The 15,574-nt window shown below is 28.0% G+C and overlaps 2 protein-coding genes across 2 annotated transcripts in view; one reads left to right on the top strand and one right to left on the bottom strand.

The window, feature by feature from the left end:
* Window positions 1-8,516: 8,516 nt before the first annotated feature.
* Window positions 8,517-11,504, top strand: LOC101504365 (abscisic acid receptor PYL9-like). The gene is made up of 3 exons (XM_004516350.4): window positions 8,517-8,854; window positions 9,719-9,934; window positions 10,763-11,504. Exons 1-3 carry the CDS (start codon window positions 8,726-8,728, stop codon window positions 10,982-10,984), a joined length of 567 nt encoding a protein of 188 aa, XP_004516407.1. The 5' UTR covers window positions 8,517-8,725; the 3' UTR covers window positions 10,985-11,504.
* Window positions 11,505-13,295: 1,791 nt separating this feature from the next.
* Window positions 13,296-15,574, bottom strand: part of LOC101504909 (pentatricopeptide repeat-containing protein At4g01030, mitochondrial) — a 3,892-nt gene continuing 1,613 nt past the window's right edge. The window contains exon 2 of the mRNA XM_004516352.4: window positions 13,296-15,574. Coding sequence (XP_004516409.1) covers window positions 13,998-15,574 — 1,577 coding nt within the window. The 3' untranslated portion in view covers window positions 13,296-13,997.

Below are 15,574 nucleotides of genomic sequence, written 5' to 3'. Positions count from 1 at the left end.
ACATAACTAATAATATTATAAATGTTCAATTTTATGATTTTTTTTTTCTTTCTTTCTCAAGTAAAACACTTGATGCAAAGACATACTCGAACAGAATTGTCGTCAAAGAATGCATAGACCATCAAAGTCAAAGTGAAAGAACAAGTCTCTCACATAAAAACAAGTTATTATAAATAAATAAAAATAATCACAGTGAAATTATTCTAAAAAAAGTACAAAATTATCATCGAAATGATAATTTTTAGATCATAGTACTACTAGTATTTTTATAAGAAATTCAAATAATATTGATTATAAGATTTTTGTGATGTTGACTATACTATGAACTAAAATTGTTAATTTGATATGATTGTATATGTATATTTATTTGTTATGAAATATTATACTTCTATATGTTCATAAAATAAAAAAGGCTTCTACATATTCTTTGTACGCCACTGATATTGCATGGTTATGATCTTGATAAAGATTAGATATCTTTACCTAAAAAAAACTCTTATCAAGGTGCAAGTCCTACATATAGGTTGAACAGGTTGGACTAAAGCAAAGAGTTTCAAAATTTTGATGTTTCTTGAATATTAAATATATATTGGGCTCATTTGTTTAAAAAAATTTAAAAATTGATTTTGACTTTATATTTTTTTATATAATTTTTATGATATCTTACTATAATACAGTAAAAATTATTTTGGACTCATTTCATACAATTAAAAAAATAATTTAGATATTTAATAATTTAGATATTCATTATTAGATATTTTAAAATAATAAAAATTACATTTTATTAAAAAAGTGTCATTCAAAAATTATTTTTATGAAGAATTTTTCAAAATAATTTCTCATTTTTGAAATTTCATTATCTAAAAAAAATTGTAGTGCATATATAAAATACTTAAACTGATATTTTAAGATAAACAAATTTTTCATTTGAAATTTTATTTTTAAAATGTATTATAACAAAAGATAAAATATTATAAAAACTATTTTTTTAAAAATCTTAAACAAACATACTCATTATCTATGTTCACAAATTATTAAATGTATTGTTATAATTATGTGGCAAAAATATGATATTTTTATGCTTGTGATTCTTAAATCGATTCTCAAAATCGTGTTTGTTTACATAATTTTAGTTTTAATTTGTTCAAATTAAAATTAATAAAAACATGACTTCTAAATTTTAATATTTCTTTTTTATTATGGTTCACTTTTTAAGAAGGTGAGTCATAATAAGAAAGTTTAGACAATCAATTTTATTAAAAATTAAACAAGAACGATTATTTAGTGTTGGATAAATATAACGGTAAATAATGAGAAGAGTTTCGAAGTGTTGTTGTAAAAATTATAAAATTTATTATTTAATTACAACGAAACATAAAAACCATTCTCTATTTGTCTCTACGAGAATAATTTTTTTACCACAAAAAATTAAGCGTCATCATCGCCGTAACATCAAAATGTTGTACTGAAATAAAAATATGATTTTCAAATTATCTAAGAGAGTCTTGTCAATATGAGATCATGGTCATGAACCGGTGGTTCTTTATTGATTATAGTGCCTGTTTTTCTTTTTCAGTAAAAAAAGGTGTTTTTTTTTTTATAACTAAGTCAATAAACGGTGTTGTGCTCTAAAGAATTAAGTTACTCCATTCTATATTTGAACAAGTAATGATTAATATTGTTTTGAAAGTGTTAAATTATCTCCGTAATTTTCATTTTTTCTTAATTAAAATTTGACTTGTAAGAATGAAAATGTATGTATATTTTTTACTGTAGATAAAATGACAAATATTATCTAAAAATCAGACATGTACATTTACTTTTTATTTTCCAACTAATAACAGTTAATCACGTCGTTAGTTTATTTTTAGCATTAATAACGATTCACGTCAATTCCAAATAAACAATAAATCTCTAAAATTTCGGGTATAACAAGAAAATCCGTAAAATATTTTTGTTAATAATGATTGATCCGTGCAACTTTGTCTTTTTAGTTGAAGTTTGAAAGGCTAGTATTGGATGCATGGTGTCACATCTCATCCATAAATGTTTCGTGAATGAAGATGCTGCGGATATGCTTTCCAAACACACACCGTGTCTTTTTTTTTCAGTTCGTGGTTGATGCAATAAATGTTACATAAATTTAAAATTATCATATATGGTAACTAAAGTTATAAAGATTAACTGTGTTTAATAATAAAAAAATATAAGATATTAATTTTTATATATTTTAATAATATATTAAATAATTTTTTATTTGTGTAAAATTTATATATATAAAATATTATATAAATTTTTTATTCAATCCAAAAAATTGAAAAAGAAAATATAAAATAAGAAAAATAGAGATGATTAAGAAGATTTAAAATTCAATACCATACATAGATATCATTTTAGAAATGTTTATCGTAAAAATTAAACAACTATAATGATATAACAATTGTGATTGACTGAGGAATTAAATCTTTTTTTTTCTTAAACACACATATATAAATTTAGATTACATACACTTATACTAGATCCAAGTGTTGAATATTTTTATATTATTTTAACGATTATACATATAAAGTTATAGAATTTAATATTTTTTTAATTATTGAATTTTTAGTCAATATTTTACTTTTTTTTTTTGTATTTAGACGAGATGATATAAATTCCACCAGAAAATCATTCACAACTGCGAGATTTTATATTCAGACATGACATATAATTTAGCAATATCAACATTTTTTTAATTGAACTAAGATTTAAGATATTTTACTTATATTTTTTAAAATATATTATATATTAAATAGATTTATTTGTTTGGTATTAAAAAAGATGGTCAATTAACTCACACAACTGTGAGGTCCTGAGTTCAAACTCGGTATAAGATGTCTAACCCAACAATATCGATATTTGATAGTTGAACGAGAACTTAATGACATATTAAATTGAATTTATTTGATAGTGTCATTTATTTTTAATTTTTTTTGAAACTTTATAGATTTGATTTTTTTAATAAAAATTATTAATTTGAACGTTTGATTGATAAAATTTAATGTCTACAATGAATTATGACATGAGTGAAGTAAATGCGATAAGAGTTACTTCTAAGTCAATGCTCCCCGTATATATATTGTGGAGATCAGAGGTGGAGCTTAACTAAAAAGTTTAGGGTGACCGACATAAAAAAGTTGAACTGTTATTATGGTTGCATTCCAAAACAAAGAATTACATTCTAAATGTAAAGAGTTGCATTATAAAATATGCGATCATTATTTATGTTTATTTGTTCTAAGTAAACTCAAAAAACTCAAGCCTTTAGTGTTTGGTAGAAAACCCCTTATATCTTGTTCAATAAATCAACCTATTTATAAACATAAAACATTTTTCAATGAAAATTAAATGGAAACAAAAATCAAACACCTTGTATTCAACAAAAATCAGCACATAAAATTCAAACAAAAATCAGCACATGAAATCAAAACTAACATCTAAATTGAAAACCAGCACTAACTCCAAACAAAAATCTGCACATGAAATTCAAGAAATTAGCAAAATCAACACTAGCATCTAAATTGAAATATTGTCATCTTGATGATGAACGAAATTGAAATTCAAACTCTAAACAAAACTCCAAACAAACTAAGATTCACACTCCATAAAATAATTACGACTAGTATAATGAGTCCCAAACTTATTGTCGAGTTGAACACTTGGACACATAAAACTTAGAATTGGCTTTTAATATACTGGATATATATTGGATATATATATATATATATATATATATATATATTGTATTTATCAACTAGGCGCACATATCAAACAATTGTTCACTCCATTTCCACTAGTTTATGAGTTTATACAGTTTATTTTAAAAATTCTAGAAAGCTGGGTTGGCCCTGTGACCCTTTTAGCCTTTAAAAATCAAACACCTTATATGCAACAAAAAGAAAAACTCCAAACAAAAATCAACACTAACATCTAAATTGAAATCCTGATGATGAACGAAATTGAAATCCAAACTCCAAACATCAACTCTAATGATAAACAAAAATAAGAAATTGAAATCCGAACCTTTTTTGACGAGCGGAAAAGGCGGCGAGGCTCAGAGCGAGACGAAGGCGCAGAGCAAGGCGAGGCAGAGGCGCTGCGTAGAGCGAGTTCGTGTTTCTGTTTGGGGAAGAGAAAAGAATAGGAGATTGATTTAGGTTTAGGTATTATTGTAATTTCCTAATTTTAATAAGGACATTTTGATCAGTTTATCTTTCTTTTTTTTTTTGGGTGGTGGTCGCCCCTCCTTGTCTCTACCAAAATCTGCCAGTGGTGGAGATCAACTTATAGTAACTCTTGTTGAAGTTAATCTACTTAATGACTTTTATAAATATTGAACTTAATCGATCTATTCGTTGATTATTTGTATATTATCTTAACAGTTGTTCATAAAAAAATTGTATATTTAATTTGCTTAATAAGAACTAAGTTTAATTGTACTTTTTATCCCATATTTTTATCAATTCATGAAATTGGTCCCTATTTTATAATATGACAATTTTGGTCTTTAATTTTAACTTTTAGCTAAAAAATGATGATGCAACATGTTGTAAATAATGTGACATATAGTACGATGATATATAATAATTAACACTCATGAAGTCACAATAAAACTCTATAAAAACTTAACTTTTGAGTTCATAATTTTTGTAATTTAATTAATGACAAAAATAATTAATGCATCTAGATGGTTCTATATTATGAAATCGTATACCACAATATTTAAAATATATTAAATTATCATTTTTTAGTTAAAAAATATGAGGGACGGATTAAATTTGTCGATTTTTAAAATAGATGGGTCAATTTTTTGAATTGATGAAAATAGAATGACCAACATTGCAATTAAATCTAAAAACTATTAAAATGACAGTTATATCGATGAAATTCAATGTCTATGAATAATTACTTAAACAAAGTAATTCTAACGAGAGTCACTCATAAAGTAAATTTATTATCACCCATAAAATTAAACATAGTCGTGGACTAAAAAATTATAAATAACAGACAGAGGATTTTTTCTATCATATCCTTTTTTATAAAAAAATTTCCCTTTAAAGTAACCTACTTTAAAACTAATATATTAGAATACTCTAATTTTTTTTCTTTAGTAAGTCGTAATTGAGCATATATTCATTAATTTTTAACAAATTAAAAATATATTAAAATAATATATAAAATATAATAAAACTAATAAAAAATTAAGTTATATTAATAAAATCAAATAAAATATATTAATTAAAACAACACGTCAAAATTAAAGTACTTGAATATATATATCAACCACATTTAAACAATATTTTTTAATATGATCGCTGATCTAATATAACTCATACTTTTTTAATACTCTTTATATGGCCGTTCGTTTATATTATAATTCATGGATTTCATGTGGTCACTTTTGTGGCTTCCAGCACTTTCTCACAAAGTAAAATCTGGATTTAAAATTAATTATTTGTAGATAATATATTTATTGCACCCGAAGTGGATATACATTGGACACCGCCAATTTGCAAAAATTAGTTATACGTCAAAATCGAATTTGAGGTATGCATGTTCTTGAATGCATCTTGTTAAAATTCAAAAATTTCTATTCTTATATTTATTTGCTTGAAAAAAATTATATACTTTTATCTTATACATTAAAGTTTTTAAAAATAAATTCCTATAATTCTCCATTGTTTTTTAAAAAACTAGTCTATAAAACACAAAAAGTACATGTATTTATACTTGTTTATAGAAAAAATATTATTATTTTTCTTAAATAAACAATATTTTATTAAACGGAGTATTAGGCTCTTTTCTACTCTATCTATGAAAACTAAGAAATTAAGGTTTTAACACAAAAGAGAAATAACAATAGACAAATTAACTAACAAACATAAAAATATTTTTTTTTTCATTGAGTGAGACTCCATATATAAGAGTAGTAATGGATGATAAATTATTAGTATAATTTAATTTTATATTATTATTTAAGTTTTAACGAAAACTTGCCAAATGAAATTAAAAAATATGAAATGACAAAATCACCAAGTAACATAACAACAATACAGCACTAAAGCAAATTAAATGTACGAATAATTTTTATTTGTATAGAATTATTTTAATCACCTAATTTTTAGTCTATAATTTAATGTAAATTTTCACCAAAATCCTTAATTTTAATATCTCTTTTTTATAGAGAAATTTGAAATATCTCTTATTGGAGCAATTTTTAACTATTGTCAAAGTCAATGTTTGAGAAGTGTTTAAAGGTTATTCATAGGTGTTTTAGTTATTACATATTATCTTTCTCATTCGAATTTATATAATTATTTTAACAGTATAAAAAATCTAGAGTGTTGGGAAAAAAAACTGTTTAGATTTTTTTAAATAATTTTTTTAAATTATAAATCCAATTGAGCCAATCAAACCAACCTCATCTTATGGAGTGTTTGGACATACAGTAGATAGGACATAAACGTGTTATTAGGTAGATGTTCAAATTTAGAGCTTCCACATTCACAGGCAAGGGTATACGGATTCAAAGCAAATAATTTAATTTGGTTCAAATTTCATGAGAATAGATTACATATACCAAAAAAAATCTAAACAATTATTTTTTATTAATTCAAACTTTTTTCTTTCAAAAACAAACTAAATCGAATATTTACACTTCTATATAGGACAAATAGGATGGTCATATTTGCAAAAAAATGTGTTTGATTAACACAACTGCTTATTTTTCTCTCATTTATTACCATATGTATAAGAAATATTTTTATAGAACTTATGAACTCAACTAAATCCTATCCTTGTTAGTTTTTAATATATAAGTGTATATTATTATAATTGAATAATTTCACAAAGTGAATGATGATCCCTCTTGTCTCTTCCTTATACTAAGAGGCAACAATAATGGGCACAAAGAAAGAGCAATTGGAACATTAAATATGAAAAAATAAAGCTTTTTTTAGGCATAAGGTTAAATAAAACCCACCCATAATATGCTCAATTTTGAAGTGACGTACGAAAAGTGTATGTGTTAACCAATTAATACCCTCGTTTCTGAAAAAAATAATCAATTTGATATTTTACGCTTAATATTTAATTAAGTCTTTGAAATATGATTAAAAGTTGAATTTTTAATGTGAAAATTTGATGGTGTTTCTCAAAATTTGTAACTTTTTTAAATATACTTATTGTCTCTTAAATGATTAGTTTTTTTAATGACATCTAAATTGTCTAGTTATATACTGTGCACACTTAATTAAACCACACGATAATCAAAAGTTAATAGATGTTATTATGCATTGCAAACATCTTAAGACATTTGGTATATAAATAATTACTATGACATTTAGCTCATTCTTAGCCCATGACTTTCAATACAAGAATTCAACACTAGGATTTACTTCCGTTTCCCTACCAAGTCGAACTATGGACTCTAATACCACTTATTGGATAGTTTGGAGAGCCCAAAAACAACCATTAAGGATAGTTTAGATATATGAATTACTTCTTTTACATATCCAACATTTAATTTATTTTTAACCAATATAAGACTTAACTATTCACACTTAAATTCAATATAAAATTCAAATGCAAAAACTTACATTCATACTTTCATACTTTAATATGTTGCATCCAAATAATAAAATTAGAATGTAAATCCTCTAAACTTAATTCGACGATATATTAGAATGTAGATAAATGTTGGGAATAGAAATCTATCATAATTATGATTTCTTCTCTAGATGATGCTTTTCCAAGCAATTCAAAGTGCGGAGAGATTAGTTTAGCTCTCTTACAACATTACAAATAAATCACTTTGAGTAAATATTCAATTTAATTCACTAAAATTATTGGTTGATATCAATCTAATACTTCACATTACATATATATTCTAAAATGATTATTAAAATTTTAAATATTAATTAAGTTTTTTCCTCCGTTATTAGTTGTAGTGACTATAATAACATCGTATTTGTAGCGTCGTGATGGGTGCCTTTAAAATCAAGTTAATAACATATTAATACATTTAATAACAAATATAAACAAAATGAACAACTTCGTCTGATTAAAGTTTACAATTTTTAGAGATTAAAATAAATATTTGCAAGAGTTCAATAAGAAAAAATACCTTGCCAAAATATTTTTTATTTTTAAAAATTTGTGTTAGTTTAATTTTTATTTTAGAAGATTATGTTAATTTTACTTATTAACAATGTCATAAAAAACTTTTAAAATAAATAATTATCTACGATTATAAAAACAATAAAAATATCAAAAAAAAACTATTTTTATCATTTTTAAAAGTACATATTAATTTATAATTTTTCATAATAATGATTCACTTAAATATTTATTTATCAAAATAAAATAAAAACACAGTATTATTTTGATGAAGCATACAAACTTGTAGTCAATAAAAAAAATAGAAAAAAATGGATGTTGACATCTTAAAAAAAATGTAAAAAAGAAAGATATAAAATAAATAATTGTCGGTGGATTCATGAATTTTTGATGAACTGCGAAGCTAAGCCAAGTAAGGTTGACACTTTTTTACACCAACTACTACTCTCTCTTCTCTCTCAAGCTTATCTTTCCTCACCACTTGTTCTATCTTCTTTTTTTGTTATATCCAAAAAACATAAACAACCAACAAAGAAACTTTCAGTTAGAAGAACAAAAAGATAAGAAGATGAACAACGGTGGTGAACAATACAGTTCTATTGAGACACAGTACATAAGAAGACATCACAAACATGATCCTAGGGATAATCAGTGTTCTTCTGCACTTGTCAAACACATAAAAGCCCCTGTTCATCTTGTTAGTTTTTTTTCCCTTTTTTTCACACCAATTTAATGTTTTTTGGTTTGTTTCTTAATTGGGTCTCTTTGGTTTTTTGGTCTGATTCATGTAGTTGAAAAAAAAAACTTTTTTTTTCTTCTTCTTTTACATATTATTCCTTTTTTTCCCTTTATTTGAAGATCTGTGATTTTGGTTCTGATTTAATTGTTTTTGGTTTGTTTGTTTTTACTTTTTTTTTAATGGATGCTTATTATGGATTTGGATTTTATTAGAGTATTGTAAAAGTTGAATTTTTTTCAGTTCATTAAATGCAAGTTTTTATTGGCTTGTGGTTGTGAAATCTTGTTTTTAGGAAAAGGGTAGTCTTCATTTTGATAGAAGATTTGGTTTAATATTTTTGTTTATGAAGATAAATAATAGTCATGATAAGTTATGATATGAGGTTCTTTTTTGTCTATTTTTGTTGGTGGATTTATCTTTCAAGTTTTGTTGTTTTATTTGATCATAGGAAAGTATGCAGTAGAAAAAAAAAATGAAATCAGAAAATTTTTAAGGCTGGATTTGGATTTGTTTTTGTTAGCATATGATAAGAGTTATTTCTTCATCTTCTTATTCACAAATTTGAGTTTCATATCTTTATAATACTCTACAATTCTTTCTTCCTTGCTAACTTGTTTCTGTTAACTAACTATTTCAAAACATTCTTAACTTTTACCAAATTATCTTCCAATTTTATTCCTTGTGAGACATTTAATTGAAGTTAAGTTTCATTAAATTGAAGAAATAAGTTTTTGTAATGACATGTTTTATTATTTGATGAAATTTGTGCTTAAAGGAAAAAAAGTTTTGATTGGTCTGATTGGTGTATTTCTCTTCTTTCAGGTTTGGTCTTTGGTTAGAAGATTTGATCAGCCACAGAAATATAAACCATTTGTTAGCAGGTGTATTATGCAAGGAGACCTTGGCATTGGAAGTGTTAGAGAAGTGAATGTTAAATCTGGTCTTCCAGCTACAACAAGTACTGAGAGGTTGGAACAACTTGATGATGAGGAACACATTCTTGGTATTAGGATTGTTGGAGGTGACCATAGGCTGAGGGTATGATTTTGAATTATCTTTTGTTGGTCCAATTTCAAATTATTTTTCTATCAGATTCTGATAGTCAAGTATTGTTAGCATCTGCATGAGTTGTTGCATTAATTGATAATTTTCTTCACCAGTACAAATGAAGAAATTGTATAATCTATGTAGCACCGGCACTTTAGATTGAAATTGTGTCTGGTATATGACATGTGTCAGTGTTTGACACCAACACATGTGGTTATATTCAGTTACTTTTTTTATTAAATTATTATCGGTATCAACGTGTCAAATTCGTGTATGTGAGTGAATCTTGATGGCGTGTCAGGTGTCAAACATGTGCCAATATTTGGCACCAACACGACAGTAACACATGTGGTTACATTCAATAACTTTTTTAAAATTATTATCGATGTCAAAATGTCAATTTCATGTTTGTGAGTTAAACTTGAAGGTGTGTCTGGTATCTGACACGTGTCAGTGTTTGACACCAACATATGTGGTTACATTCAGTTACTTTTTTTAAAATTATTATCGGTGTCAACATGTCAATTTCGATTTCGTGTCTGTGAGTGAATCATTATGCTTGCAATACTATTATGCTTGCAATACTTTTCTACTTGTTACAATGGTCTTTTCACTTGCCTAAATTCATCTTTGTTATTCATAGTTCTTCGGTGCTATAATCAATGTCCTTGAATATTTATTTATATTAACATGTCTAACTAACCAGAGATGGAAGAGTTGGTGGAAGCATGAAAGAATATTTTGACAGAAAAGGTTTGAACTATTATCAACTGTAAGGTGAAAGAGTACTAAATCGTGTTTTTTATATCGAATTTGCAGAACTATTCGTCCATAATCACCGTCCATCCGGAAGTCATTGACGGACGACCAGGTACAATGGTGATTGAATCGTTTGTTGTAGACGTGCCTGAAGGGAACACAAGGGACGAAACTTGTTACTTTGTCGAGGCTTTGATCAGGTGTAACCTAAGTTCTTTAGCTGATGTCTCGGAGAGGATGGCCGTGCAGGGTCGAACCGATCCTATCAATATCAATCCATAAGAATGTATAAAGGGATAAAGAAGTTGAGTTCATCATACAAATTTATATATGATCCTTTGCTTTCTGATCCCAATCCAAGTGTGGAAAATGGCTGGAATATGAATATGAAAATGAATATTCCTTACCTGTGTTCCTCAAAAGTTTTGGATGTTTATTTTCTTCCTCTTATCATGGACACATTCCCTAACCATATCCGTCCAACTTTTGTAGCTGGTGTATGTTTGGATTGACAATGAGTTTGTCGAAATCACAACATGTCATAGTGATTTTGCCAAAAGCTATACATTAAAGCTTTAATGAAATCGCAGTACCACTGTGATTTCGTCAAACTTACCGTGATTCCAAACATGCAATAAGTTTCTCTATACAGTTTTTGTAAGATGAGAATCTAGTGGAATTGGGAGTGGGAAAGTTGTTTTTTCTTTCTTGTTAAAATTCTTCTTGGATTTTGTGGATGGTGGTGTTTTATTAAAGTTATTTGTAAATACTTTTGTTGGAAAAAAAGACAATTTGTGGAGTCTTTTTATGTTTAGTAGCAACTAGGAAGAATTAGTTACTTTATTATAAGTAGTGTAAGTTATCTATTTAATATTTTCCTTCTTTAGGACTTTGTTTAGAACACAATAAAATTTAGTTCTTTTTTCTCAATATTGCAAGTGCCTTCAAATTCAACTTGTCTTTTTCCCTCTAAGAGGAAGATAAATGCATCTCATAAGAAAATGTTTTGAAACCAATATGTGAATCTTTGTATCCTACAGGGTTCTGTAATCTAATATAAGATGGTACTAAGAACCAAGGTGAACAAAAAGGAAATTAAGCATACACAAACACATAAGGTTGAAATAAAATTTAATCATGTCACCTATTGTCATGTTGAGAGAGTTGTTTCTCTTCATATGAAAAGAAATATGAATTCATCTAATTTCAATTGGATTAATGATGGTCTAACACGATTCTCAATTCTACTAATCTATGGATAAAAAATTTAGTGTTTTTGAAGCACTCTTGTTGAGTGGCGGTCAACTATCATCACGAGTTTAAATTTCTATTTTTAGAAGTTTAAATGTGTAATTTTTAATTCACTGTAATTTTTTATAGTAAATTTGATGTTTCTCAAATACATACTTAATTGTGTCTAAAGAGGCATGGATTATTCTTAATTGTGTCTAAAGAGGCATGGATTATTCTGCTAAAACAAATTTGCAAAAAATTGAAATCTTATGTGCTTTTTATCATCCTTAGTTGGTAATGTACTAAAACAAAACCACCTTCCAAATATTTGATTGTATAAATTGTTACAATTATTTATGCATACCACTATCAGGCCATGCATGCTTTCATACACAAGTTTAACTGATGAAGGAGACAAACTTCTGCACATTGATTAGTGTAAAACATGTGGTTACTTAATGTATATTAGCTAGCATTGATGTAATTTAACATGATACATACATACAAGATTATGACATATCTACATAAACAAGAATAATTGAGAACAACATATCTTTAATATTTGAGGGGTAGTTGAAGTATGAGCGGTGAACTACCTTCGGTCTAAAGGTTATAGTGTTAGGTTAATCATCTAATGAGATAACGATTAAATAGTTAAATAGTTGATGACAAAGATCTCTCATTAGACTTAACAAAATGATTCAACTTATTCCGATCTATTCAGAAGTATAACCCAACACATAATTCGGGTGCTTAGCAACAACATACTATAATTTATAGTTAATAATAATTCCCAATAATTAATTATTGTTGATCTTGATTAATAAAATAATTTATTTAACTATAACTAAATAATAACAGTACAAGTTAATGAGTGAATTATTTGTGGTTACTCGACTTAGTTTAGTAGCACTCAAATTTCAGTTTCCATGTGCAGCACCATTAGCCAACCTGATAATTGTGTCTGAATAATTTGTATCATAGTCTGTATTTTATTTTACATGTGCACACCAATAAAATATAGTATATATCTGACAAACCATTAAATGTGAAAGATGAGAAACAGGATGTGGAAAAATGATATATAATTATCAGAAACATCATATGTTTTAACTCCAGATGTGTACAACAAACTGAATAAAAAAATAACAGAAATACACTTGTTATAATAATTTGAGAGCTGTACTGGTATATTATTGGGAAAAATTCAAGTTCCCACGTTGAAAATATATAAAGCTTGAAAAAGAGTTTATAAAGAGTGACACACCAACAAATTAGTTTTGTAATGATTAGTTATGCGCAATATTAAAAACCTAATGAAGTAACTAGACTCAGATACTAACTTGAAAAGGGACCTGAATTGATTTGAATGACTTGAGAGAACAACTCTCAATGTGTTTATTTAAACTAATCAATATGTACAATCAAATCCCTTGATTGGGAATTAAGATCAGCATCAAATCTAAATGACTAAATCTATAACATAATTTCAAGTATATCTCAACAGTTGGTAATTTAACTTGCATTGTATCTTTCTTCATGTTGATGGTGACCATGCTGATCCCCAACAAATGATGCATCTGTTCCAACTTTTTCATTCTATGACTTGCAGATTGCAATTTAAGTGAACTACATAAGGTGAAGATTGCAATTTAAGCAGAAGTGTATTTCAATGTAACATAGTCATTCCTTGATTTAGTATTTTGTTCTCTTCATCAACACACTCCTTCGGTTGACAAAACAAGAGCATAACAAAAATCGTGGTTCAAGGCACGAGGCACCTACCAAATGGATTCTGGAGAGGGAGACTAACATACGCAACTTTACCAATGCACCAAGATTTGAAGATTTGTTGTGCATGTTCTCTCCCAGATTCCATCAAGTAGGAGTATCGTGTATTGGATCACTCTTCTCGAACTCAATAAGAGAGGTCGCTTTCAAGATTTGAATCCATAACTTTCCTGTCACAAGATATCGACCTTACCACTGCGTCAAAGTTCATCCTCAACAAGAGCATAATAGGGAAAAAAGAAACGTTCCAAGTTTTTTCCTGCGTCTCTCATTACCATCGATCATTACAAGCACAGGTTCCATTTTTAAAATGGTGAAAACGGCCACCATCTCTAACGAAAATCTCGCGTTTTCGAGCCAAAGAAATGTACTTTGCTACCATATGACAGTCATGACAAATTCTTGTGTTCTTAACAATCCTAATTGGTGATCCACCTTTTACTTTCATCACTCCATATGCCATTGCCAACTTCTCAGTGTGACTCATAAGAACCTTCTCTTTCTCATTGTCATCAATGTTCTGACATACACAATTGAGATCAGGTACATATCCCAGCTTTCGTATTTCGGAAATTAATTGATATAACTCGAAATATATTCTCCCTTCTTCTGTATGCGGCTTCCCTTCCGTAGAAAACACATGAATAGTCTGATTAACTTGTGTCCAGCTCCAAACAGGTGGACTTTTCATCTCCAAGCCAGTCATCAAGCGCTGAAGTCGCTCGACATCATCCCATCGGTTTAAACTCGAATACAAATTCATCATCAACACATAATTAGCAGAATTATATGGTTCCATCTTGAAAAGCATCCTTGCCGCAATCTCAGCTAGCTGAATATTTTTGTGAATTCTGCAGGATGCAAGAAGAGCACCCCAAATACTTGCATCCGGCTTAATCCGCATAGTTTTGATGAAATCCCAAGCTTCATCAAGAAAACCAAACTTCCCAAGAAGGTCAACCATGCAACAGTAATGCTCAATTGTTGGAACGATATTGTAATCTTCCTGCATACTGTCAAAGTACTTCCATCCTTCCTCGACTAAACCCGAATTCTTGCAGCCGGATAGAAGAGCTGTGAAGGTAATAGCATCAGGTCTAATACACTTTTCACACATCTTCTCATAAAGAATCGTTACCTCTTCTCCATAGCCATGAATGGCATATCCCATCATCATGCAATTCCAACATGGAAGTGTTTTCTGTTGAATTTTGTTGAAAACGTTATGAGCTACTTTTAATTTTCCTGCTTTACAATACATGTCAATGAGTGCTGTTGCAATGTATATATCATCCACAAACCCTAGTTTCATACTAAAGCAATGTATCTCTTCACCTTTCTTCAAAAGCGACGAGCCCGCACATGCACATAGTAAGCTGCAAACAGTAGTAGAGTTAGGTTTCACATTTTCTTCTTGCATTTGGCTGAAAATCTTTAGGGCATCAATGTACTTCTCATTTTGAGAACAACCTGATATCAAAGCAGTCCAAGACACCACATTAGGAGTAATTCCAGAACTCTTGATACGGGCAATAATGGCCGAAGCTTCCTCGATATGGCCACGCATTGAATAACCTGAAACCAAACCATTCCATGTCACCAAATCAGGTGTTGTCCCTTCCTCCACCATCTGGCTCAATAGTTTTGTAGCATCACCAAACATGCCCTTGAAGGAGTAACCCGATATCAACGAATTCCAAGCGTAATTGTTTTTGTTCTTTGCATGATTGAACACTGCCTTAGCCTTATCTAAGCAATCATTCTTAACATACATATCAACCAATGAAGTACAGACATAGACATCATAGTTAAGATTACTTCTCATTATGTAACCATGGATTTCTTTCC

This window comes from Cicer arietinum, chromosome 7 (assembly GCF_000331145.2).
Source record: "Cicer arietinum cultivar CDC Frontier isolate Library 1 chromosome 7, Cicar.CDCFrontier_v2.0, whole genome shotgun sequence".
Lineage (NCBI taxonomy): Eukaryota > Viridiplantae > Streptophyta > Magnoliopsida > Fabales > Fabaceae > Cicer > Cicer arietinum.
This window is presented reverse-complemented; position numbering and strand designations above follow the sequence as displayed.